The sequence below is a fragment of the Piliocolobus tephrosceles genome, chromosome 7, assembly GCF_002776525.5.
Source record: "Piliocolobus tephrosceles isolate RC106 chromosome 7, ASM277652v3, whole genome shotgun sequence".
Classification (NCBI taxonomy): domain Eukaryota; kingdom Metazoa; phylum Chordata; class Mammalia; order Primates; family Cercopithecidae; genus Piliocolobus; species Piliocolobus tephrosceles.
Window position 1 is genome coordinate 74222462 of NC_045440.1, and position 27642 is coordinate 74250103.

The 27642-nt window shown below is 39.8% G+C and overlaps 1 protein-coding gene across 1 annotated transcript; it reads right to left on the reverse strand.

The window, feature by feature from the left end:
- Positions 1 to 6003: 6003 nt before the first annotated feature.
- Positions 6004 to 21932, reverse strand: C7H8orf89 (chromosome 7 C8orf89 homolog). Its single transcript, XM_023184113.1, has 4 exons — positions 21768 to 21932; positions 19412 to 19565; positions 15216 to 15271; positions 6004 to 6185 (listed from the first exon to the last, which is right to left on the reverse strand). The coding sequence occupies exons 1-4, from the start codon at positions 21892 to 21894 to the stop codon at positions 6037 to 6039; spliced, it is 486 nt and encodes a 161-aa protein (XP_023039881.1). The 5' UTR covers positions 21895 to 21932; the 3' UTR covers positions 6004 to 6036.
- Positions 21933 to 27642: the final 5710 nt, after the last annotated feature.

A 27642-nucleotide genomic window follows, 5' to 3' on the forward strand; every position in this document is an offset into this window, starting at 1 on the left:
GGAATTGGTGGGTCAAACGGTATTTCTAGTTCTAGATCCTTGAGGAATTGCCACACTGTCTTCCACAATGGTTGAAATAGTTTACAGGCCCACCAACAGTGTAAAAGTGTTCCTATTTCTCCCTATCCTCTCTAGCATCTGTTGTTTCCCGACTTTTTAATGATCGCCATTCTAACTGGTGTGAGATGGTATCTCATTGTGGTTTTCATTTGCATTTCTCTTATGACCAGTGATGATGAGCCTTTTTTCATATTTCAAAATGTCTTCTTTTGAAAAGTATCTGTTCATATCCTTTGCCCACTGTTTGATAGGATTGTTTGTTTTTTCTTGTAAATTTCTTTGAGTTCTTTATAGATTCTGGATATTGGCCCTGTGTCAGATGGGTAGATTGCAAAAATTTTCTCCCATTCTGTAGGTTGCCTGTTCTCTCTGATGGTAGTTTCTTTTGCTGTGCAGAAGCTCTTTAGTTTAATTAGATCCTATTTGTCTATTTTGGCTTTTGTTGCCATTGGTTTTGGTGTTTTAGTCATGAAGTCCTTGCCCATGCCTATGTCCTGAATGGTATTGCCTAGGCTTTCTTCTAGGATTTTTAAGGTTTTAGGTCTAACATTTAAGTCTTTAATCCATCTTGAGTTCATTTTCGTATAAGGTGTAAGGAAGGGATCCAGTTTCAGTTTTCTACATATGGCTAGCCAGTTTTCCCACCACCATTTATTAAACAGGAAATCCTTTCCCCATTGCTTGTTTCTGTCAGGTTTGTCAAAGATCATATGGTTGTAGATGTGTGGTGTTATTTCTGAGGCCTCTGTTCTGTTCCATTGGTCTATATCTCTGTTTTGGTACCAGTACCATGCTGTTTTAGTTACTGTAGCCTTTTAGTATAGTTTGAAGTCAAGTAGCATGATGCCTCCAGCATTGTTCTTTTTGCTTAGGATTGTCTTGGCAATGTGGGCTCTTTTTTGATTCCATATGAACTTTAAATTAATTTTTTCCAATTCTGTGAAAAAAGCCATTGGTAGCTTGATGGTAGCTTGAATCTATAAATTACTTTAGGCAGTATAGCCATTTTCACGATATTGATTCTTCCTATCCATGAGCATGGAATGTTCTTCCATTTGTCTGTGTCTTCTTTAATTTTATTGAGCAGTGGTTTGTAGTTCTCCTTGAAGAGGCCTTTCACATCCCTTGTAAGCTGGATTCCTAGGTATTTTGTTATCTTTGTAGCAATTGTGAATGGGAGTTCACTCATGATTTGGCTGTTTGCCCCCTACAAGAATGCTTGTGATTTTTGCACATTGATTTTGTATCCTGAGACTTTGCTGAAGTTGCTTATCAGCTTAAGGAGATTTGGAGCTGAAAATGGGGTTTTCTAAATATACAATCATGTAATCTGCAAACAGGGGCAATTTGACTTCTTCTTTTCCTAATTGAATACCATTTATTTCTTTCTCTTGCCTGATTGCCCTGGCCAGAACTTCCAACACTATGTTGAATAGGAGTGGTGAGAGAGGGCATCCTTGTTTTGTGGTGGTTTTCAAAGGGAATACTTCCAGTTCTTGCCCATTCATTATGATATTGGCTATGGGTTTATCATAAATAGCTCTTATAATTTTGAGATACATTCCATCAATACCTAGTTTATTGAGAGTTTTTAGCACGAAGGGCTGTTGAATTTTGTCGAAGGCCTTTTCTGCATCTATTGAGATAATCGTGTGGTTTTTGTCATTGGTTCTGTTTATGTGATGGGTTATATTTATTGATTTGCATATGTTGAACCAGCCTTGCATCCCAGGGATGAAGCCAACTTGATCATGGTGGATAAGCTTTTTGATGTGCTGCTGGATTCGGTTTGCCAGTATTTTATTGAGGATTATTGCATCGATGTTCATCAGGGATATTGGTCTAAAAATTCTCTTTTTTTGTTGTGTCTCTGCCAGGATTTGCTATAAGAATGATGCTGGCCTCATAAAATGAGTTAGGGAGGATTCTCTCTTTTTCTATTGATTGGAATAGTTTCAGAAGGAATTGTACCAGCTCCTCTCTATACCTCTGGTAGAATTCAGCTGTGAACCCATCTGGTCCTGGACTTTTTTTGGTTGGTAGCCTATTAATTATTGCCTCAATTTCAGAGCCTGCTATTGTTCTATTCAGTGATTTAACTTCTTCCTAGTTTAGTCTTGGGAGAGTGTATGTGTCCAGAAATTTATCAATTTCTTCTAGATTTTCTACTTTATTTGCATAGAGGTGTTTATAGTATTCTATGATGGTAGTATGTATATCTGTGGTATCGGTGGTCTATCATTTTTTATTGCATCTATTTGATTCTTCTCTCTTTTCTTCTTCATTAGTCTTGCTAGTGGTCTATCAATTTTGTTGATCTTTTCAAAAAACCAGCTCCTGGATTCATTGATTTATTGAAGGGTTTTTTGTGTCTCTATCTCTTTCAGTTATGCTCTGATTGTAGTTATTTCTTGACTTCTGCTAGCTTTTGGATTTGTTTGCTCTTGCTTCTCTAGTTCTTTTAATTGTGGTGTTAGGGTATTGATTTTAGATCTTTCCTGCTTTTTTTTGTGGATATTTAGTGCTATAAATTTCCCTCTACACACTGCTTTAAATGCGTCCCAGAGATTCTGGTACGTTGTGTCTTTGGTCTCATTGGTTTCAAATAACATCTTTATATCTGCCTTAATTTTGTTCTTTACCCAGTAGTCATTCAGGAGCAAGTTGTTCAATTTCCATGTAGTTGTGTGGTTTTGAATGAGTTTTTTAATCCTGAGTTCTAATTTGATTGTACTGTGGTCTCAGAGACAGTTTTTTTTTTTTTATTTCTGTTCTTTTACATTTGCTGAGGAGTGCTTACTTCCAATTATGTCGTCGATTTTAGAATAAGTGTGATGTGGTGTTGAAAATGTATATTCTGTTGACTAGGGTGGAGAGTTCTGTAGATGTCTATTAGGTCTGCTTGGTGCAGAGTTGAGTTCAAGTCCTGGATATCCTTGTTAACCTTCTGTCTCATTGATCTGTCTAATATTGACAGTGGGGTGTTCAAGTCTCCCATTATTATTGTGTGGGAATCTAAGTCTCTTTGTAGGTCTCTAAGGACTCACTTTATGAATCTGGGTGTTCCTGTATTGGGTGCATATATATTTAGGTTAGCTCTTCTTGTTGAATTGATCCCTTTACCATTATGTAATGGCCTTCTTTATCTCTTTTGATCTTTGTTGGTTTAAAGTCTGTTCTATCAGAGACTAGGATCGCAACCCCTGCTTTTTTTTGCTTTCCATTTGCTTGGTAGATCTTCCTCCATCCCTTTATTTTGAGCCTATGTGTGTCTCTGCACATGAGATGGGTCTCCTGAATACAGCACACTGATGGGTCTTGACTCTTTATCCAATTTGTCAGTCTGTGTCTTTTAATTGGGGCATTTAGCCCATTTACATTTAAGGTTAATATTGTTATGTGTGAATTTGATCCTGTGATTATGATGTTTGCTGGTTATTTTGCCCATTAATTGATGCAGTTTCTTCATAGCATCGATGGTTTTTACTATTTGGCATGTTTTTGCAGTGGCTGGTACTGGTTGTTTATTTCCATGTTTAATGCTTCCTTCAGGAGCTCTTGTAAGGCAGGCCTGGTGGTGACAAAATCTCTCAGCATTTGCTTGTCTGTAAAGGATTTTATTTCTCCTTCACTGATGAAACTTAGTTTGGCTGGATATTAAATTCTGGGTTGAAAATTCTTTTCTTTAAGAATGGTGAATATTGGCCCCCACTCTCTTCTGGCTTGTAAGGTTTCCGCCAAGAGATCCACTGTTAGTCTGATGGGCTTCCCTTTGTGGGTAACTCAACCTTTCTCTCTGGCTGCCCTTAACATTTTTTCCTCCATTTCAACCTTGGTGAATCTGACAATTATGTGTCTTGGGGTTGCTCTTCTTGAGGAGTATCTTTGTGGTGTTCTCTGTATTTCCTGAATTTGAATGTTGGCCTCCCTTGCTAGGTTGGGGAAGTTCTCCTGGATAATATCCTGAAAAGTGTTTTCCAACTTGGTTCCATTCTCCCCATCACTTTCAGATACACCAATCAAACATAGATTTGGTGTTTTCACATAGTCCCATATTTCTTGGAGGTTTTGTTCATTTCTTTTTACCCTTTTTTCTCTAAACTTCTCTTCTTGCTTTATTTCATTAATTTGATCTTCAATCACTGATACCCTTTCTTCCACTTGATCAAATTGGCTATTGAAGCTTGTGCATGTGTCACGAAGTTCTCGTGCCATGGTTTTCAGCTCCATCAGGTCATTTAAGGTCTTCTCTACAGTTTATTCTAGTTAGCCATTTGTCTAACCTTTTTTCAAGGTTTTTAGCTTCCTTGCAATGGGTTTGAACATGCTCCTTTAGCTCGTAGAAGTTTGTTATTACCGACCTTCTGAAGCCTACTTCTGTCAACTCATCAAAATCATTCTGCATCCAGCTTTGTCCCATTGCTGGCAAGAAGTGGAGGAGAGGCACTCTGGTTTTTAGAATTTTCAGCTTTTCTACTCTGGTTTCTCCCCGTCTTTGTGGTTTAGTCTACCTTTGGTCTCTGATGTTGGTGACCTATAGATGGGGTTTTGGTGTAGATGTCCTTTCTGTTGATGTTGGTGCTATTCCTTTCTGTTTGTTAGTTTTCCTTCAAATAGTCAGGTCCCTCAGCTGCAGGTCTGTTGGGGTTTGCTGGAGGTCCAATCCAGACCCTGTTTGCCTGGGAGGTCCACTTCAGACCCTGTTCACCAGCGGAGGCTGCAGAACAGCTGCAATAGCTGCAGGTCTGTTGGAGTTGGCTGGAGATCCATTCCAGACCCTGTTTACCAGTGGAGGCTACAGAACAGCAAATATTGCAGAACAGCAAATATTGCTGCCTGATCCTTCCTCTGAAAGCTTAGTCCCAGAGGGGCACCTGCCTATGTGAGGTGTCTGTTGGCCCTTATTGGGAGGTGTCTCCCCGTTAGGTCACACAGGGGTCAGCGACCCACTTGAGAAGGCAGTCTTTCCATTCTCAGAGCTCAAACACCATGGTGGGAGAACCACTGCTATCTCCAGAGCTGTCAGACAGGTACATTTAAGTCTGCAGAAACTGTCTGCTGCCTTTTGTTCAGCTATGCCCTGTCCAAGAGGTGGAGTCTTTAGAGGCCTTGCTGAGCTGTGGTGGGCTCTGCTCAGTTTGAGCTTCCCAGCTGCTTTGTTTACCTACTCAAGCCTCAGCAATGGCAGACACCCCTCCTCCAGCCAGGCTGCATCTTACAGTTTCATCTCAGACTGCTGCCCTAGCAGTGAGCAAGGCTCCATGGGCATAGGACCCACTGAGCCGGGCACAGGAGAGAATCTTCTTGTCTGTCAGTTGCTAAGACTTTGGGAAAGCACGGTATTTGGGCAGGAGTGTCCCATTTTTCCAGGTACAGTCTGTCATGGCTTCCCTTGGCTAGGAAAGGGAAATCCCCCAACCCCTTGCACTTCCTGGGTGAGGCAATGCCCTGCCCTGCTTCGGTTCACCCCCCATGGGCTGCATCCACTGTTCAACCAGTCCCAGTGAGATGAACCATGTACCTCAGTTGGAAATGCAGAAATCACCCATCTCCTGCGTTGATCATGCTCGTTGCTGCAGACCGGAGCTGTTTCTATTCAGCCATCTTGCGCTGCCCTCAAGACCTCACGTTATCTTAAATCTTCCCTAGCAGCTAGCCAAGGTCATTGCACAAAATAGACACTCAAGAGTATCAAATTGAATCAAAACACACAATCAATGTATGTAAAACTCATGGAATAAAATTTATCTTATGCTTATTTTCCCATAAACCAAATTTATAGTCCTTCAACGTAAATAAGGAAAAAATATAACTTGTCTCTGTAATGTTAACAAAATACAATGACTCATCTATAACATATTTATTTCCTATTTACATTTCCATTTTTATATAAATCATTTTGCATCATATCACATAAAAAAAGAAAATCTAAAGCTTAAAAGTCACTGAAGAAAGCATCACACTGTACGACATTTCTCAGCAGTCTTGGAGCTCTCGTTTCTTGCCTTTTTTTGATTTTTTGGTTGTTTCCTGACGAATGGTATCATATTCCAATATGGCTATTTTGGAAAGTCTCTCTAAGTATTGAGATGGTGCTCCAGTGAGAGGATCACTGAAGCCAGAACCTGGAGGAGGAGGCGGGGAATCAGCTATTAAAATGAATTAAGCACACACGAATAATATTCTATTTAATATAATGTGACTGAAATATTTCTTCCACAAATGACTATTACACACTACCAGTTCTTACACTACTGAGGTATATCAACCCAGAAAAAGCATGGTACTGCCATAAAAACAGACACATAGACCAATGGAACAGAATAAACCATGCAGAAACAAATCTATACATCTATAGTGGATTCATTTTCAACAAAAGGGCCAAGAATAGAAACTAGGGAAAAGACAGTCTCATCAATAAATGGTGCTGGGAAAACTGGATATTATGGATATTATAAAACTGGATATTATGCAGAAAGATGAAACCACATCCCATCCCTCACCATATAAAAAAAATCAAATCAAAATGGATTAAAGACTTAAATCTAAGATCTCAAACTATGAATACTAAAAGAAAACATTGGGGAAACTCTCCAGGATATTGGAGGGGTCAAAGATTTCCTGAGTAATACCCTAGAAGCACAGGCAAACAAAGCAAAAACGGACAAATGGGATCACATCAAGTTATTAATAAAAAGCTTCTGTACAGCAAAGGAAACAACAAAACAAAAAGAACCTACAGAATGGGAGAAAATATTTGCAAACTACCCATCTTACAAGGGATTAACAAACAGAATATATAAGGAGCTTAAACAACTCTACAGGAAAAGTCTAATAATCCCATTTTAAAATGGACAAAAGGGCTGAGCAGCGTGGCTCATGTCTATAATCCCAGCACTTTGGGAGGCTGAGGTGAGCAGATCCCTTGAGCTCAGAAGTTCAAGACCAGCCTGGGCAACATAGCAAGACTCTGTCTCATTTAAACTCTCATGTTAATAAAAATTAATTAATTAATTAAGTGGGCAAAAGACTTGAATAGACATTTCCAAAAAGAAGATACGCAAACAGCAAACAGGCATATGAAAAGGTGGTCAACATCACTGATTATCAGAGACATCAAAACTACGATGAGATATCATTTAACCCCAATTAAAATGGCTTTTATCTAACAGACAGGAAATAACACATGCTGGTGAGGACATAGAGAAAAGAGAACCCTCATTCACTGTTAGTGGGAATGTAAATTACTACAACCACTGTGAAGAACAATTTGGAGGTTTCTCAGAAAACTAAAAATGGAGCTACCACATGGTCCAGCAATCCTATTGCTAGGTATATACCCAAAAGAAAGGAAATTAGTGTATCAAAGAGGTATCTGCACTCCTATGTTTACTGCAGCACTATTCACAATAACCAAGATTTGGAAGCAACTGAAATGTCCATCAACAGATGAATGGATGAAGAAAATGTGGTACATATACACAATGGAGTACTATTCAGCCATAAAAAAGAATGAGATCCTGTCATTTGCAACATTATGGATGGAACCGGAGATCATTGTGTTAGGTTAAATAAGCCAGGCACAGAAAGACAAATTTCACATATTCTCACTTATTTGTGGGTGCTAAAAACTAGAACAATTGAACTCATGGAGATAGAGAATAGAAGGATGGTTACCAGAGGCTGGGAAGGATAGTGGAGGAGAGATGGGGGTGGGGGGGAAGTGGGGATGGTTAATAGGTACAAAAAATACAAAGAATGAATAAGAACATGTATTTGATAGCACAATAGGGCAATTATAGCCAATAATAATCTAATTGTACATTTAAAAATAACTAAAAGAGTATAATTGGATTGTTTGTAACACAAAGGAGAAATGCCTGAGGGGATGGATACTCCATTCACCCATATGTGATTATTACACATTGTATGCCTGTATCAAAATATCTCAAATACCCCATAAACATATACACCCACTATGTATGCAGAAAATTAAAAAAAAACTACTAGTTTTTGATATAACACATATTTTGAATTAGAAATGCCATGTTTACTTTCTTTTTTTTTTCTTTTTTTGAAATGGAGGATGGAGTCTCGCTCTGTCGCCCAGGCTGGAGTGCAGTGGCCCAATCTCGGCTCACTGCAAGCTCCACCTCCCAGGTTCACACCATTCTCCCGGCTCAGGCCCCCAAGTAGCTGGGACTACCGGCGCCTGCCACCACGCCGGCTAATTTTTTGTATTTTTAGTAGAGACGGGGTTTCACAGTGTTAGCCAGCATGGTCTCAATCTCCTGACCTCGTGATCTACCCGCCTGGGCCTCTCAAAGTGCTGGGATTACAGGCGTGAGCCACTGCGCCCGGCCTATACAATACTTTTTAAAACATAGGACAACTGTGAGATTTATTTCAAAGCAAAAGGCATCATCTCCACAAATAATTAACTCATTTCATATTTTACATGCCTATCAAGTTATTTTATTCCAGTAAAAACATTTATCATAAATGCTAAGTGAAGTAAAATTGTAACGTAAAATAAACTTATTCACTTAACTGAAATAGCATTAAGCTTCTATCATAGGGTGGCAGTAATGCAACAGATAGCATTTGTTGAATGATCTTTGTCAAGTATTTTACATCTATTTTATCCATACAACACTACTATGAATGAGTCATCTGTACTATCTCCAGTTACAGATTTTAAAAAGACAATTTAAGGATGCTAAATAACTTGCCCAAGTGCACATACTTAGTAACTGTCAAAGTCAGGATTTGAACCCAGATTCATCAAAGTTCAAATCACTACATATTACCCCTAAATACATAAATATGTAGAAATACTTCTATTTAAAAACATATATGGAGCGTTGAAAATAATATACTGACCTATATTACTTTAAAATATTATTATTTAACTTCAGTTTCAAGTGTCAAAAAAAGCACTATCATCAATTCTCCAATGTAGTTGTTATTTTTCTGTTTGTTTTGTTTGCAGGGGTAATATGAGTGAGGAGTTCAGAGAGAAATAGCTGAGAGTTAAGAATATGATCAGGACTTCTGTTCTTAGCAGTACAATGGACTTGACACTTTAAAAGACCCTCTGGCAGCAAAATAACTAGATTGCAGGCATTAGGCAAACCTGAAAAAACTTCAAAGAATCAGTATCATACACACAAATGCAATTAAGTTGGAAGTTGTTAATAATAAGATAAATTTAAAATTCTGAAATATTTAGAAATGTATACACATGTGTTAGTCCATTTTTACACTGCTGATAAGGACACACTGAGACTGGGTAATTTGTAAAGAAAAAGAGGTTTAATGGACTCACAGTTCCGAAACCTGGCTGGGGAAGCCTCACAATCGCCAGAAGGCAAAAGACATGTCTTACATGGCGTTAGATAAGAGAGAATGAGAACCAAGCAAAAGGGGTTTCCTCTAATAAAACCAACGGGCGCGGTGGCTCACTCCTGTAATCCCAGCACTTTGGGAGGCCAAGACGGGCAGATCACGAGGTCAGGAGATTGAGACCATCCTGGCTAACACAGTGAATCCCTGTCTCTACTAAAAATACAAAAAATCAGCCGGGTGTGGTGGCGGGTGCCTGTAGTCCCAGCTACTCGGGAGGCTGAGGCAAGAGAATGGTGTGACCCCGAAGGTGGAGCTTACCCTGAGCAGAGATCGTGCCACTGCACTCCAGCCTGGGTGACAAAGCAAGACTCCATCTCAAAAAAAAAAAAAAAATCAGATCTCCTGAGAATTATTCACTACCATGAGAACGGTATGGGGGCACCACCCACATGATTCAATTATTTTCCTCTGAGTCCATCCCACAACACATGGGAACTATGGGTACAACAATTCAGGATGAGATTTCGGTGAGGACACAGTCAAACCATATCAACACACTTTCTAAATTATCAGTCAAAAAAGAAATCATAATAAATATAAAATATTTGTTGCTAAATGATAAATATCACAAAAGTTGTGTAATGGAGCAAAAGAGAGAGGTTTATATCCTAAAATGTCTATGTTAGAAAAGAAGGTTGAAAATTGAAAACATAGGTATTAGATACACATTAGGAAAAGAGTAAACCCAAAGAACATGAAGGAAAAAGATAATATAGGAAAGGGGAGAAATCAATGAAGTAGAAAACCAAGTTACAATAAAAGAGATTTTTTACAAAGACAAAAGCTCTTCATTGAAAAAACTAATAAAAAAGGAAAGCTTCTGGTGACATTACTCAAGACAATAAAAGAAGGCACAAATACATAATATTGGGAAAAGAGGAACAGAATTACAGATAAAGCAAAGACTAAACTTAATGCTAATAAATTTTTAAAACTTAAGACAAAATGCAAAAGTTTCTAGAAAATATAACTTTCCAAAACTGATTGAAAAATTAGAATACCTTAAGAGCCCTAAATTTAAAATGATTTAGCCAATATTAAAAGATTTCTCCCAAAGAAAACAAGTAACCCAGATGAATTTTACAAATGAATTTCCTCTAACTTTTGAGAGAAAAATCATTCCAATTTTAGGTCGTATCCTTCAGAGAGTAGAAAGAGAAGGAATAGTCCCCAATTCACTCCACAAGACCATTATAATGTGGACACTGAATCCAGACAAGGACAGAACAAAAAAGAAAATTCATGGCAATCTCACTCTCCTTACCAGTATAGGCAAAAACTCCCAAGGGAGATATTAGCAAATTAAATATGGCAGAACATAAACAAATAATAAATCACTTCTAAGTTGGGTGTATTTCAGGAATTCAAGAGAGACTTAACATTACAAAATCTGCAAATGTTATTCTTCACATTAAAATATTAAACAAAAAAATATGATCACCTCAATCAGTTCAGGGAAATTATTTAGTAAAATTCAACTTTCATTTAAAAGAAAAAAAACTCTTAGCAAATTAAAGGGAACTTCTTTAACTTCATTAAGCATATCTGTTCAAAACCCAAAGCAAGCATCATTCCTTTTTTTTTTTTTTTTTTTTTGAGATGGAGTCTCGCTCTGTCGCCCAGGCTGGACTGCAGTGGCTCAATCTCAGCTCACCGCAAGCTCCGCCTCCCGGGTTCACGCCATTTTCCTGCTTCAGCCTCCCGAGTAGCTGGAACTACTGGTGCCTACCACCACACCCGGCTAATTTTTTGTATTTTTTAGTAGAGACAGGATTTCACTGTGTTAGCCAGAATGGTCTCCGTCTTCTGACCTCGTGACCCATCCACCTCGGCCTCCCAAAGTGCTGGGATTACAGGCGTGAGCCACCGTGCCTGGTGGCAAGCATCATTCTTAATGAACAAACATTAAAGGGATTTTCTCTAAAATTAGAAACAAGCCAAAGATGCCTACTATTCACTTCTACTCAGCGTTGTTTTTGTGGTTCTAGCCAGCTTAGTAAAAGAAAGAAAGGCGCCGGGCGCGGTGGCTCAAGCCTGTAATCCCAGCACTTTGGGAGGCCTAGACGGGCGGATCACGAGGTCAGGAGAGCAAGACCATCCTGGCTAACACGGTGAAACCCCGTCTCTACTAAAAAAAATACAAAAAAAAAAAAACTAGCCGAGTGAGGTGGCGGGCGCCTGTAGTCCCAGCTACTTGGGAGGCTGAGGCAGGAGAATGGCGTAAACCCAGGAGGCGGAGCTTGCAGTGAGCTGAGATCCGGCCACTGCACTCCAGCCTGGGAAACAGAGTGAGACTCCGTCTCAAAAAAAAAAAAAAGAAAGAAAGAAAGAAAGAAAGAAAGGTATAGAATTTGGAAAGGAGGAAACAAAATTGACATTATTTATAGATGATTATGATAATCTACATAGATAATTCAAAATAATCTATTTAATAATTACAAGAAATAATGTGTCTTTGGCAAGGTAGATGACTGTAAGACCAAATGACAAAATTGCATTTCAAAATACCCATAATAGAAAGTTAGTCATTTTAATTTAAAAAGAATTGTGGCAAACTATTAATCAATCTCTTAAAACCTTTTACCTCTTCTTCCATAACAGAATTTTAACTGGGCACATGGTCATCCAGGTATAGATTACATTTCTCAGCTTGTTTTAGAGCTAATTATTGCCTTATTACTAAAGATACTAAATTTGTATTATTTATAAGCTACCCAGTTTACAGTATTTTGTTATAGCAGCACAGACTAAGATGCTCGTATTATTTATGGGTCTGCTTCTGTTGTCTGTTTCTCCTCTTACTTTTTGTTATTCTTCTATGCCTGTTAAGTTTTGACTGGATGCTAGACACTGTGTATGAAAACTTATAAGGCTCTGGTTCATCTTATAGTTCTCCAGAGAGAATTTCATTTTTTTCTGTCAGGAAGGTCAATTTAATCCAGTCAAGACTGGGTTTTAGTTTTTTTTTTTAAGCTAGTCTATTAAGTCAGGCATGGTGGCTCATGCCTGTAACCCCAGCACTATGGGAGGTCAAGGTGGGCAGATCACTTCAGGTCAGGAGTTTGAGACCAGCCTGGCCGTCTCAAACTCCTGGTTTCCCTTACCCTGCTCTATTTTGTTGTTGTAGGTATGTGGCCTTATTTCTGATCTCTCTATTGTGTTCCATTGATCTATGTGTCTGCTTTTGTACCAGTACCATGCTGTTTTGGTTACCACAGCCCTGTACCATGGTTTGAAGTCAGGTTGTGTGATACCTCAGCTTTGTTCTTTTTTTTTAGGTTTGCCTTGGCTATTTGGGCTCTTTTCTGGTTCCATATGAATTTTAAAATAGTTTTTTTCTAGTTCTATGAAGAATGTCATTGGTAGTTTAATAGGAATCACATTGAATCTACAAACTGCTTTGGGTAGCATAGTTATTTTAACTCTATTGAGTCTTCCTATCCATGAACATGGAATGTTTTTCCACTTGTTTGTGTCATCTCTGATTTCTTTGAGCAGTGTTTTATAGTTTCCTTGTAGAGATCTTTCACCTCCCTGGTTAGCTGTATTCCTAGGTATACTATTCTTTTTGTGCCACTTGTGAATGGGATTGTGTTCATGATTTGACTCTTGGCTTGACTGTTGTTGGTGTATAGGAATGCTATCAATTTTTGCACATTGATTTTGTATCCTGAAATTTTGCTGAAGTTATCAGCTTAAGGAGCTTTTGGGCCAAGACTACGGGGTTTTCTAGATATAGGATCATGTCATCTACAAACAGGGATACTTTGACTATTGAGGGAACCCGCCCCCAATATTTCAACGTAGGTTCTTTCTATTTTCCGTAAGTGTCAGCCGACTGAGAAATAAAGAGAGACAGTACAAAGAGAGAGGAATTTTACAGCTGGGCCATCTCATATAGGTAGAACCATGATGCCCACCTGAGCCTCAAACCAGCAAGTTTTTATTAAGGGTTTTAAAAAGGGGAGGGGGCATAAGAACAGGGAGTAGGTACAAAGATCACATGCTTCTGAGGGAACAGGACGAATTGCAAAAGCAGAACTACTGATAAGGGTTTATGTTCAGCGGTGCACATACTGTCTTGATAAACATCTTAAAGAACAGAAAACAGGGTTTGAGAGCAGAGAACCAGTCTGATTGTTTTGCAATCAATTTGTACAGTTAACACAATTATCACAGTGGTCCTGAGGTGAAGTACATCCTCAGCTTACGAAGATAACAGGATTAAGAGATTAAAGAAAAGACAGGCATAAGAAATAATAAAAGTATTATTTGGGAACTGATAAAAATCCATGAAATCACAATTTATGTTCCTCTGCTGTAGCTCCAGCCAGTCCCTCCATTTGGGGTCCTTGACTTCCTGCAACATTTGACTTTCTCTCTTCTTATTGGAATGCACTTTATTTCTCTCTCTTGACTGATTGCTATGGTCAGAACTTCCAATACTATGTTGAATAAGAGTGGTGAGTGTCTTGTGCTGGTTTTCAGGGGGAATGCGTCTAGCTTTTGCCCATTCAGTATGATGTTGGCTGTGGGTTTTTCATAGATGGCTCTTATTATTTTATGGTATGTCCTTCAATACCTAGTTTATTGAGAATTTTTAACATGAAAGGGTATTGAATTTTATCAAAAGCCTTTCTGCATCTGTTGAGATGATCATGTGGTTTTGTCTTTAGCTCTGTTTATGTGATGAATCCCCTTATTGATTTGGATATGTTGAACCAACCTTGCATTGCAGGGATCAAGCCTACTTAATTGTGGTGCATAAGCTTTTTGGTGTGCTGCTGGATTCAGCTTGCCAGTATTTTGTTGAGGATTTTTACATCAATGTTCATCAGGGATACTGATCAGAAGTTTTCTTTTTTTGTTGTATCTCTGCATATTTTGGTATCAGGATGATGCTGGTCTCATAGAATGAGTTACAGAGGAATCCCTCCTCCTCAAATTTTTAGATAGTTTCAGTGTGAATGGTACCCACTCTTCTTTGTACATCTAGTAGAATTCAGCTGTGAATCGGTCTGGTCCTGGCCTTTTCTCGGATGTTAGGCTATTTGTACTGATTCAATAAAAAGCTTAAGCTTTTAAGAAAATATTCGTTGCACATAGGGAAAGGATGAATCATTTGATAGACTGAAGGACAAATGGCAAATAAAATATACCTTAGTACCATAAACCCTTTTAGTCACCATGAACTTAGGAGTAAGTTGACTTAAGAGTAGTTTTTTGGGACCAAAACTGTTGGTATATAGATAAGTTTCTGTATGAGAAGTCATAAGTACACAGGATTCACAAAAATAGCAATTAGAAGATAAAGCTAGAAAGGAAAGCTGAGGGAAGATGGTAAAGGGTTCAATGTTAAGCTAAAGAGTTCATACTCAGTCTGTGGGTAATGAGGGAGTCACTGTTTTTGAAGAAGAGAGTAATGTGATTAGAAGTCAAAATTTTAGGCTTTTTTGTGGCATTGAAGGATTTCAAAGATCAGACATTCAAAACAAGAAGACCAGTTTGCAGGCACTAAATGGCCCAAGTGAGATATGATGAGGGCCTACCCTAGGGTCCTGAAATTATAAAAGTATGTTTATAACGGACCCAACATCCACTTAGTTTATAAAATAAACAAAGTGTAAAAGAAGTAGTAATAAAACAAAGAAAGTTAAATCAATGAAAAGAAAGGAATTTTATTTTTTTAAAAGATAAGATATATGACACCCAAGACAGGTGGTAGAAAAAAGGACGAGTCAGCTTACCTTTTGATTTCTCCCGAAGTGGTGCCACACTGCATGTCTCCTTAGTCTTCTTTAGCCTGATTATATATTATCATAAAATTACTTACATAAAAATTCAGGGTACAGTGAAACTCACTTGTTGAATAACATCACATGGACATTAAATAAATGTTAAGGAAAGGAAAGTGTTTCCATTATAACTAATTCCATCAGAAGCAGATATGAGCCAACCCAACATCTTGCTAGCAAATTTTACCAGTGGCTGAGTGCTAGGTCTAACTTCTCCCACAGACCTTTATCATACCTCTGACTAGTCATGACTCAAGCAATGCTAAGTGGGAGGGAATCAAGATAAACAGGCCATTTTGATATGTTGAATACCAACTATCACTTTTTTGTACACTTTTTACCTATCAATCACCTCTATCTGAATTTTGTCATAATTCTGTTCCCACTGAAATACATCTAGATAATAAGATTATTAGGGAAAATATATCATGATTGAATCTGCTGTGGGTGAAATAATCCATTATAAAAATCTCAAATTTCTTGTAACAATATTCTTTTTGAGACAAGGTCTCACTATCTCCCAGGCTGGAGTGGCACAATCATATAACTCACTGTAACTTTGAACTCTTAGGCTCAAGCAATTTTCCTGCCTCAGCTTCTTGAGTAGCTGGTATGGTAGGTGCATGTCACCACACAAGCTAATTAAAAAAAAAAAAAAAAAAAGTTTGTAAAGACGGGGTCTCACTATGTTGCCAAAGCTGGTCTCAAACTGCTGGCCTCAAACTGCTGGCCTCAAGCAATCCTCAAGCCTCAGCCTCCCAAAGTGCTGGGTTTCCAAGCTTGAGCCACCACGCCCAGCCTCTTGAAACTATTTTACACTTTAAAAGTCAGCAGCCACTTTTAAGTACTCCACCTCTAGGATTACTATTGTTATTTGTATTACTAGAGCGTGCTTTGAGAATCACTAAAAAATTTTGCTTACCAATAAGGAAATTTGAAAAACTATTACACTTTCAATCAAATATTCACACAAGGAGGGGAGAAAAGAGAGTAAGGGGTTGTACATAAAATGAACAAAAATGAGTATTTCTCTGCTTTGCCAAAACTGCTCCTTCACAGGGCGCTGTGCAATGTGCGCAGGAGAATAAAATACTTGCAGGCAATTTGACATGTTCTCACTACAACAGCTAAAATGAAGACACTTCAGTTAAAGGCAGGGAAAAGAACTAATGTTTATGTTTGCCAAGCACTTAATATATATTATGTCACTTAGCCATTACTATTCCACTTTATATATGAAGAACACTTGTCATAACATGAATAAAATATATTCAATTATCTTTCATTGACTTAAGTAAATTCACACTCAAATCAATGTAAAATGTTTAGAAATAATTTCACAGTCAAATCACAAATGAAAAACAGAAACAAACAAACAAAAACCTGAAATAGAGTGGAAACAATAAGAAGCAAAATAAAGACTCCAAATTTAGAGTCAGAAAGGGCTAATTCATGGGTGTTTTCCAGGCTTCCAGTATCTTTAAGATGATCATGTGTATCGAAGGAAGGGTATAACAAGACGGGTTCATACTGATACAAAGACCATCAGCACAGGCAATCCTACACACTCCTGCCCCCTCCCCAAAGGGCGCTGTGACCTTTGATAAAAATGACCTAAGTTGAGAGTCAGGGACACAAGTGTCTTGGTTACAATGTAACTGACTGCCCGTAGTAGCTTTATAGTCATGTTTCAAACAGTCCCTCCTTTTTCTGCATCCCCGCCATTTTCCACTTTGACTTAAGTTACCATCTAGTAGCGACTCCCTCTCTCTTCCATTTCTTTTTTTTTTTTTTTTTTTTTTTTTGAGACGGAGTCTTGCTTTGTCGCCCGGGGTTGGAGTGCTGTGGCCGGATCTCAGCTCACTGCAAGCTCCGCCTCCCGGGTTTACGCCATTCTCCTGCCTCAGCCTCCCGAGTAGCTGGGACTGCAGGCGCCCGCCACCTCGCCCGGCTAGTTTTTTTTTTTGTATTTTTAGTAGAGACGGGGTTTCACCGTGTTAGCCAGGATGGTCTCGATCTCCTGACCTCGTGATCCGCCCGTCTCGGCCTCCCAAAGTGCTGGGATTACAGGCTTGAGCCACCGCGCCCGGCTCTCTCTTCCATTTCTAATCCTACCTTATTTTATTCTAACCTTACTTGAGAAAGAACAATTCTGCGTTTTATATTTTTATAGCTTGAAAATCTTTCTTCAGATAATATTAAAAATGATGAGAAAAGCTATATGTATGATATTGTTTATTGTGGTGTTACTTAAAAACCAAAAAATCAAAGCATTTAAAAAATCCAACAATAGGAAGTGATTAAGTAAACTGTGGATCCATCAGTGAAATATAATGTGGTTGGTAAGACTGTTTAAAGAACATATAGTGGCATGATGAAATGCATATACATAAAATTTTTAAAAAGGCAGGATAAAAATTTTAAGTACACTAAAATCACCACGAAAATGAAATCCATAAAAGAGAATTTTTTCTTTCTTTTGAAAGAAGGGAATATCCAACAATAAAAATGGATATGTTATGATGGGTAGATTATCAAATAATTATTTTCCTTTTTTTCTGCAAAGTTCTTATTCTTATTTTCATAATTTAAATAAAAATTATCAACTTTTCATTTTAACCTGTTCCAGCTCTCTATCTATATTACCAGAATTTATTTCAAGAGTACTTAAAAAGAACAACAGTATTAGCTGGAAAACTCAAGAAACATGTTTTGAAACTTCAATCTTGTGTGCTAGGCATGACTGGATGACTTTAAAGTTCATTATAATAGGAAGATAATATAAAAATGTAAATCCTTCCCTAAAGAGAGTTGCAACTCAGAATGCTATAAGTGCTTCACCTTTTTAAATACTACCAGAGTGAATAAGAACTAGACATTCATCTGGGCGCGGTGGCTCACGCCTGTAATCCCAGCATTTTGGGAGGCCGAGGCGGGAGGATTACGAGGTCAGGAGATCGAGACCATCTTGGCTAACATGGTGAAACCCCGTCTCTACTAAAAAAATACAAAAAATTAGCCGGGCGTGATGGCGGGTGCCTGTAGTCCCAGCTACTCAGGAGGCTGAGGCGCGAGAATTGCTTGAACCCGGGAGGCGGAGCTTGCAGTGAGCCGAGATCACACCACTGCACTCCAGCCTGGGCGACAGAGTGAGACTCTGTCTCAAAAAAAGAAAAAAAACTAGACATTCAACAAATATCTGAAGAACAAATAAATGAACCAAAGCAGAAGCTGAGTAGAATGTGAGACTATCTTATTAACTTACAGATCTCTTTGGAGAGTTTTAATGGTATGTCATTCAGTCTGATTTCTAGCAGGAAAAGTATTCGTAATAATGTTTCCAAATGTCAGTGTTCAAAGTCAGGGAGACTTTTCTGGCTGAAAAATTCATTTCTGATAGTCAATGCAGGATGTTAATTAGGCCAACATCTCATTCAGAATCTCCCTTCACATTACTTCAGTCAGACCAGAAATGAAGTACAAGGTTGTATATACAGGGTACAGAAACTTTTTAATATTGCAGAGAGTTAATTTTTTTTTTCTTTCTAATACTAAATATTCCATTGTTCTCATGGGGATGATTTAGGCTAGGGCAATCAAGATTTTTTAAAATGCCCTTAAATCGGGGCCAGGTGCCGTGGCTCACGCCTGTAATCCCAGCACTTTGGGAAGTCAAGGCAGGTGGATCACGATGTCAAGAGATCGAGACCATCCTGGCCAACTTGGTGATACCCCATCTCTACTAAAAATACAAAAATTAGCCGGACATGGTGGTGGGCGCCTGTAATCCCAGCTACTCAAGAGGCTGAGGCAGGAGAACACTGGAATCCGGGAGGCGGAGGTTGCAGAGAGCCGAGATCATACCACTGCACTCCAGCCTGGCTAGAGAGTGAGACTGTGTCCAAAAAAAGAAAAGAAAAAAGAAGCCTTAAATCTTTTCTGGTAACAACATCCGAAAACAGAAAAGCACCGAGTTGTCAAACTGAATAAAATGGCTTCGATTTTAAAAATTAAATCCTTTATGTAAAAAAAGAAACACAAAAACCGGCAACAATGAATTCAATTCACTGGCCAGAAAAACCTCTACATTCAGCAGTATTACTACAAATACACATTCAACACATGATAATTAAATAGCAATGATCTACCTGATCGCAGACACCTCGGCATCAGCACGTGGCAGTCTTTTAGGAACCTCTAGTGGAGTTGAACTTACACTTTTTTGGTAACTTTGTAGTCCTGGTAAATATGGCATTTTGATACATTCTTTGAGCTCTCCTAGACCAAATGCTGTGGTATATTCTGGTTAAAAATATATAAGAATCATCTTGATTAAATGTATACTACTTGTTTTACTACATACTAAAATACATAATAAAATACACAAAATCAGTTATTAAGTAAAGAAAATTAAGCAACTGTAATTTATCTAGCTTCTTTCCCAGGAGAATGGCTTTCATTCTACATCCTGACTATAGGGACTGCAAGAAGGAGTCGATTAAGAGGCTAAGAGTGGAATAAGGAAAAAGAACAGCTTCACAGATCTTCCACAGTCGTCACTATCCTCTGCCTTTATTATTTTATTTAGTTCGAATGCCCAGAATATTAGATACCTTCACACTGAAATAAAAGGCACTTTCAAGAGTCTGATATTATCTAGCACTTAGAGTCTTTCCATTTTCCTGCTTTTATGTAAATAAGAGGTGCAAACACATGATCATCTGAGCTAGCAATGAGAGTCAAAGAATTCTACTTGAGGCACTGATTTTAATTTTGTGTCCACAAAATTCCAGACCAAATCTGTAAACCGTAACATTGAAGCACCAAGATTGTTTCTTCTACTAGCCTCACATATCCATTGCACAGAGAGATGGTCAAATTATTTTTTAAAAATTTCAAGGCATTAAATGAAAAGAAAAAGGAGATTAAGAGGTTAAAGGTTTGGGTGTTCTTTGAACTAAACATAGTGAATTTTTTTAAAAAAATATTCTCTACAAAGCAAATGTACAGCAACAAAAATGGTATTCAATGGGACTAAAATTATTATATTGAATGTTCAAAATGTTATTTTCTAACTTTTGATTTTTTCCTCTTTTGGAAAAAATAGTTTCTCTTGGTCAAAAAGCATATAGACTCTCTTTTCATCTATTAGATTTGGGGAGTAGAAGGGTGGATAAACTGTTGTCTGAGTACCTTTAATGGGAACCTGGTAAGAAAGTTGAAAAAAATATATAGCAACACATTCAAAGCCAAAGAGGGACAAATCATTGAGTAGTTTGCATTTTACTATTTTCAAGAATTACTGGCTGGGCGTGGTGGCTTACGCCTATAATCCCAGCACTTTGGGAGGCCAAGGTGGGTGGAGCACAAGATCAGGAGATCAAGACCATCCTGGCCAACATGGTGAAAACCCATCTCTACTAAAAATACAAAAACGTGCTGGGCATGGCAGCACGTGCCTGCAATCCCTGCTGCTCAGGAGGCTGAGGCAGGAGAATCACTTGAACCCGGGAGGCAGAGGTTGCAGTGAGCCAAGATCGCACCACTGCACTCTAGCCTGGTGACAACGCTAGACTCCATCTCAAGAAAAAAAAAAAAAAATTATTATTTCTCCATTAATAAAGGTGGAAGCAAATTCAGAATAAACAAGAAAATATCATTAACTTGAAAGTTAGGGGGAATAACTATTAATATATTCATCTACATGTCAAAAGTTCTCAAACTAGTCTTCATTGAGCAACTATGGGATTTAAGATACTCTCCACATAACTCACTCAAAAATAAAGTTTTGGTTAGAATTTTTTTTTTTTTTTTTTTTTTTTTGAGACAGGGTATTACTTTGTTGCCCAGACTGAAATACAGTGGCATGATCATGGCTCACTGCAGCCTCACCCTCCCCAGGCTCAGGTGATCCTCCTACCCTCAGTCTCTGAGTAGCTGGGACCACAGGCGCGCAGCAACATGCTCAGCTAATTTTTGTGTTTTTTGTAGAGATGGAGTATCACCATGTTGCCCAGGCTGTCCTCTAACTCCTGGGCTCAAGCCATCCACCTGCCTTGGCCTCCCAAAGTACTCAGATTACAGGCTAAGCCACTGCGCCTGGCTTTGGTTAGAATTATTAATATATAAAAGCATTGTTAAAGATTTGGATGTCTTAAAATATAAAAATCACCTTGAGTTATTTTAAGGAAAATGCCATTTATAAAATGGAGTGCGATTCAACAGAGACAGTACTGCAATGGATATTAAGAAATGCAGTTTTTTCAGACAAATTTGAGTTTAAAAAGAAGAAATGCAGCTCTTTACAATTTGTTTCCATCATGAGTCACAGAATTGCATTAATTAAATCAATTTTAGTTTGCTTCCATTTTTCATTTTCATCAACTTAAGATATAATTCTTATATAAATGTCACAGAAAATGTCTCTTGCCTGATGAAAAATATACATGTAAATTCAAGGCACTATTTGTATTTTCTTAAAGAAAATAATAACAATAAAATTACCTTTCTCAATCTTTTGTGTCTCTAAAACTGCTTTCTTCCAACTACTCTCAAAAATGAAACAACTGCCAAAGGAACTTCTGGTGACTTTAGAAGTCTCACATTTGATTTCAGGAGATGGCACTGACATGCTGTCTTCTTTCAACAGTGCTGCTGAGAGGGAGATGCTGCTGCAGAGACAGGACACAAAATACAAAGAAAACAAGGCACGTCCGAGGCAAGGCAAACAAATGTGTCAGAAAGTTTCTCTTTCAAACTGTGAACATTTTAATGAATTCTTTCAAACTCCAGGTTACAGATATTGGGTAATATTTTAAAAAGTAAAGTCCAATAGCAAGTTATCACCTACAAGACAACGGAATACTTGGATTGTCTCAAAAACATTATCATTATAAAATGCATTTCCGCCTAAAAAAAAAAAAACAGACAAATTTAATGCTCCATGGAAAATAAACATGTTCTCTAGATAATCATCACCTTTATTCTAAACATGGACACAGAAGGAAAATCATGTACCCTGCTTACTTAATATATTAAACACATATTCAATTCAGTCATATACATTACCTATCACAAGCAAGGCATGACTACATCCAAAGAGTACAACCATGAGCAACTCTGAGGAGTCCCATGGGAATGGTGAGGAGTGACACCACCATGACAGCTACCATTTATGAAATGTCTATTTTTCCAGGATCCTTGCTGGGCATTTTGCATCCATTTTTTCCAGTGATCACAACAAAGAATTAGAGATAGCCAGATTCAGCTATGCTTATTCATTCATGCAAAATAAATTATTATTATTATTATTATTATTATTATTATTTTGAGACAGAGTCTCGCTCTGCCGCCCAGGCTGGAGTGCAGTGACCGGATCTCAGCTCACTGCAAGCTCCACCTCCCGGGTTTACGCCATTCTCCTGCCTCAGCCTCCAGAGTAGCTAGGACTACAGGCGCCCACCACTTCGCCCGGCTAGTTTTTTGTTTTTGTATTTTTTAGTAGAGACGGGGTTTCACTGTGTTAGCCAGGATGGTCTCGATCTCCTGACCTCGTGATCCGCCCGTCTTGGCCTCCCAAAGTGCTGGGATTACAGGCTTGAGCCACCACGCCCGGCCCCAAAATAAATTATTTACTGAGTGCTGATTTTATGCCAAGAATTACACAAAACCTTAGAGAAATATGCTAATCAAAGCAGTCCCTGCCCTTGAGGAGCTTGGAATCTAGTAAAAGAAACACAGATAAGAAAATGGATAATACAGTTTTAGTAAGTGCTATGATGGGGGGCAAAAAATAAGGGTGCCATGGGAGCACACAGGAGGGATTCCCACCCCAGTCTTGGGCATCAGGGAAGCCTTTCTGGAGGAAGCCAACAAAGCAAGGATGTGGGAGAGCAGGAAGAAGAGATGGCTTCCAGCAGAGGAAGAGCATTGTGATGGTTAATATTGAGTGTCAACTTGATTGGATTGAAGGATGCAAAGTATTTTTCTTGGGTGTGTCTGTGAGGGTGTTGTCAAAGGAGATAAACATTTAAGACAGTGGACTGGGAGATGCAGATTCTCCCTTAATCTGGGTAGGCACCATCTAATCAGTTGCCAGCATAGTTAGAATAAAGCAGGCAGAACTTGGAAGGACTTGACCTGTTGAGTCTTCTGGCCTTCATCTTTCTCCCATGTTGGATGTTTCCTGCCCTCGAACATTAGACTCCAAGTTCTTCAGATTTTGGACTCTTTGACTTACACCCAGTGATTTGTCAGAGGTTCTCGGTACTGTCAGTTTCCCTATTTTTTGTCAGGCCTCTGAGCCCAAGCTAAGCCATCATATCCCCTGTGACCTACACTTATACATCCAGAGGGCCAACTGAAGATCCACAAAAGAAGTGAAAATAGCCTTAGCTGATGATATTCCACCATTATGATTCGTTTCTTCCCCACCCTAACTGATCGATGTACTTTATAATCTCCCCCAGCCTTAAGAAGGTTCTTTGTAATTCTCCCCACCCTTGAAAATGTACTTTGTGAGATCCACCCACTACCTGCAAAACATTGCTCCTAACTCCACTGCCTATCCCCAAACCTATAAGAACTAATGGTAATCCCACCACCCTTTGCTGACTCTCTTTTCGGACTAAGTCCACTTACACCCAGGTGAAATAAATAGCCTTGTTGCTCACACAAAGCCTGTTTGGTGGTCTCTTCACATGGACGTGTGTGACATTTGGTGCTGAAGACTCGGGTCAGAGGGACTCCTTCGGGAGACCAGCCCCCTGTCCTCACCCTCACTCTGTGAAGAGATCCACCTATGACCTTGGGTCTTCAGACCAACCACCCCAAGGAACATCTCAGCAGTTTCAAATCAGGTAAGCGGTCTTTTCACTCTCTTCTCCAGCCTCTCTCGCTACCCTGTCCTTCCAATTCCCATTCTTTTTCCTCTCTAGTAGAGACAAAGAAGACACATTTTATCCGTGGACCCAAAACCCTGGCGCCGGTCACGGACTCGGGAAGACAGTCTTCCCTTGGTGTCTGATCACTGCAGGGACACCTGCCTTGGTCATTCACCCACATTCCCTTGGTGGCAAGTCAATTGTGGGAACTCCTGCTTTGGTTGCTCACCCACATTGCAGCTCAGGGCTGCTCCCCACCCCACTTCTTCGTGTCCCTACCCTTCTCTTTAAACTTGCCTCCTTCACTATGGGCAACCTTCCACCCTTCATTCCTCCTTCTTCTCCCTTAGCCTGTGTTCTCAAGAACTTAAAACCTCTTCAACTCTCGCCTGACCTAAAATCTAAGCATCTTATTTTCTTCTGCAACACTGCTTGGCCCCAATACAAACACGACAATGGTTCTAAATGGCCAAAAAATGACACTTTTGACTTTTCCATCCTACAAGACCTAGATAATTTTTGTCGAAAAATGGGCAGATGGTCTGAGGTGCCTTATGTCCAGACATTTTTCACACTTCGTTCCCTCCCTAGTCTCTGTTTCCAATGCAACTCGTCCCAAATCCTCCTTCTTTCCCTCCCGCCTGTCCCTTCAGTCCCAACCCCAAGTATTGCTGAGTCTTGTGAATCTTCCTTTTCTACTGAACCATCTGACCTCTCACCTCCTCCCCAGACTGCTCCTCCTCAGGTCACTCCCCGCTAGGCTGAATCAGGCTCCAACTCTTATTTAGCCTGTGCTCCCCCACCCTATAACCCTTCTATTACCTCCCCTCCCCACACCCTGTCCGGTTTACAGTTTCGTCCTGCGACTAGCTCTCCCCAATCTGCCCAACAATTTCCTTTTAGAGAGGTGGCTGGAGCTGAAGGCATAGTCAGTGTACATGTACCTTTTTCTCTATTAGACCTTTCCCAAATCAGCCAGCGTTTAGGCTCTTTCTCATCAGATCCCACTAAACATATACAGGAATTCTGATATCTAATTCTGTCCTACAATTTAACCTGGAGTGATTTAAATGTCATCCTAACTTCTACCCTCTCCCCAGATGAACGGGAAAGAGTTTTTTCTCTAGCCCAATCTCATGCTGATAACCACTGGCTTCATGAGCCAGACCTCCAGGAAGGCATTAGAGCAGTTCCCGAGAAGATCCCCAATGGAACTATCAGGCAGATTCCCCAGGTATAGGTAGGCAAGATTATATGGTTTCCTGCCTAGGTGAAGGTTTTAAAAAGGCAGCTTACAAAGTCGTTAATTATGACAAACTTAAAGAAACTACCCAAGGTAAAGACGAAAACCCAGCCCAGTTCATGGCCCACTTAGCAGCAACCCTTAGATGCTTTACCGCCCTAGACCCAGAGGGGCCAGAAGGCTGCCTTATTCTTAATATGCATCTTATCACCCAGTCAGCTCCTGATATTAGAAAAAAGCTTCAAAAATTGGAATCCGGCCCTCACACCCCACAACAGGAATTAATCAACCTCGCCTTCAAGGTGCACAATAGAGAGGAGGTAGCCAGACAGCAACACATCTCTGAATTACAGCTACTTGCTTCTGCTGTAAGACAACCCACAACCATGTCTCCAGCATTCAAAAACTTCACAACATCCAAGCCACAGCTCCCAGGGGCTCCTTCAAAACATCCTCGTGGACCTTTCTTCAAATGCCAAAAGCCTGGCCACTGGGGATCAGAATGCCCACAGCCCAGGATTCCTCCTAAGCCATGCCCTGTCTGTGCGGGCTTCCACTGGAAGTCAGACTGTCCAATCCACATCACCGCTGCTCCTAAAGCCCCTGGAGCCCAAACCCAACGTTCCTTGGCAGACTGCTTCCCAGATCTCCTCAGCTTAGCAGCTGAAGACTGATGCTGCCCGCTGGCCTCGGAAGCCCCCTGGACCATCCATGATGCCAAGCTTCAGATAACTCTTACAATGGAGGGTAAGTCCATCCCTATTTAATTGACATGACATGGGGGTACCCACTCCACATTACCTTCTTTTCAAGGGCCTGTTTCCCTCGCCCCCATAACTATTGTGGGTATGGATGGCCAAGCTTCAAAACCCCTTAAAACTCCACCACTCTGGTGCCAACTTGGACAACATTATTTTGTGCACTCCTTTTTAGTTATCCCCACCTGCCCAGTTCCCTTATTAGGCTGAGACATTTTAACCAAATTATCTACTTCCCTGATTATTCCTGGACTATAGCCACATCTCATTACCACCCTTCTTCCCAACCCCAAGCCTCCTTCACGTCTTCCTCTCGTATGCCCCCACCTTAACCCACAAGTATGGGACACCTCCACTGCCTCCCTGGCAATGGATCACACGCCCATTACTATCCCATTAAAACCTAATCACCCTTACCCCACTCAATGCCAGTATTCCATCCCACAACAGACTTTAAGGGGATTAAAGCCTGTTATCACTCACCTGCTACAGCATGGGCTTCTAAAACCTATAAACTCTCCTTACAATTCTCCCATTTTACCTGTTCAAAAACCGGACAAGTCTTACAGGTTAGTTCAGGATCTGCACCTTATCAACCAAATTGTTTTGTCTGTCCACCCTATGGTGCCCAACCCATACACTCTTTTGTCCTCAATACCTTCCTCCACAACTCACTATACCGTTCTTGATCTTAAAGATGCTTTTTTCACTATTCCCCTACAACCCTCATCCCAGCCTCTCTTTGCTTTTACCTGGACTGACCCTGATACCCACCAGTCCCAGCAGCTGACCTGGGCTATGCTGCCTCAAGACTTTAGGGACAGCATTCATTACTTCAGCCAAGCTCTTTCTCATGATTTACTTTCTTTCCACGCCTCCGCTTCTCACCTCATTCAATATATTGATGACTTTCTACTTTATAGCGCCCCTCCTTTGAATCTTCTCAACAAGACACTCTCCTGCTCCTTCAACATTTATTCTCCAAGTGATATCAGGTATGCCCCTCCAAAGCTCAAATTTCTTCTCCATCTGTTACCTCCTTGGCATAATTCTTCATAAAAACACACATGCTGTCCCTGCCAATCATGTCCGACTGATCTCTCAAACCCCAATCCCTTCTACAAAACAACTCCTTTCCTTCCTGGGCATAGTTGGATACTTTCGCCTTTGGATACCTGGTTTTGCCATCCCAACACAACCGTTATATAAACTCACAAAAGGAAACCTAGCTGACCCCAAAGATCCTAAATCCTTTCCCCACTCCTCTTTCCGTTCCTTGAAGACAGCTTTAGAGACTGCTCCCACACTAACTCATCCCAACCATTTTCATTACACAGAGCTGAAGTGCAGGGCTGTGCAGTTGGAATTCTTATACAAGGACTGGGACTGCGCTCTGTAGCCTTTTTGTCCAAACAACTTGACCTTACTGTTTTAGGCTGGCCATCATGTGTCTGTGCGGCAGCCGCCCCCACTCTAATACTTTTAGAGGCCCTCAA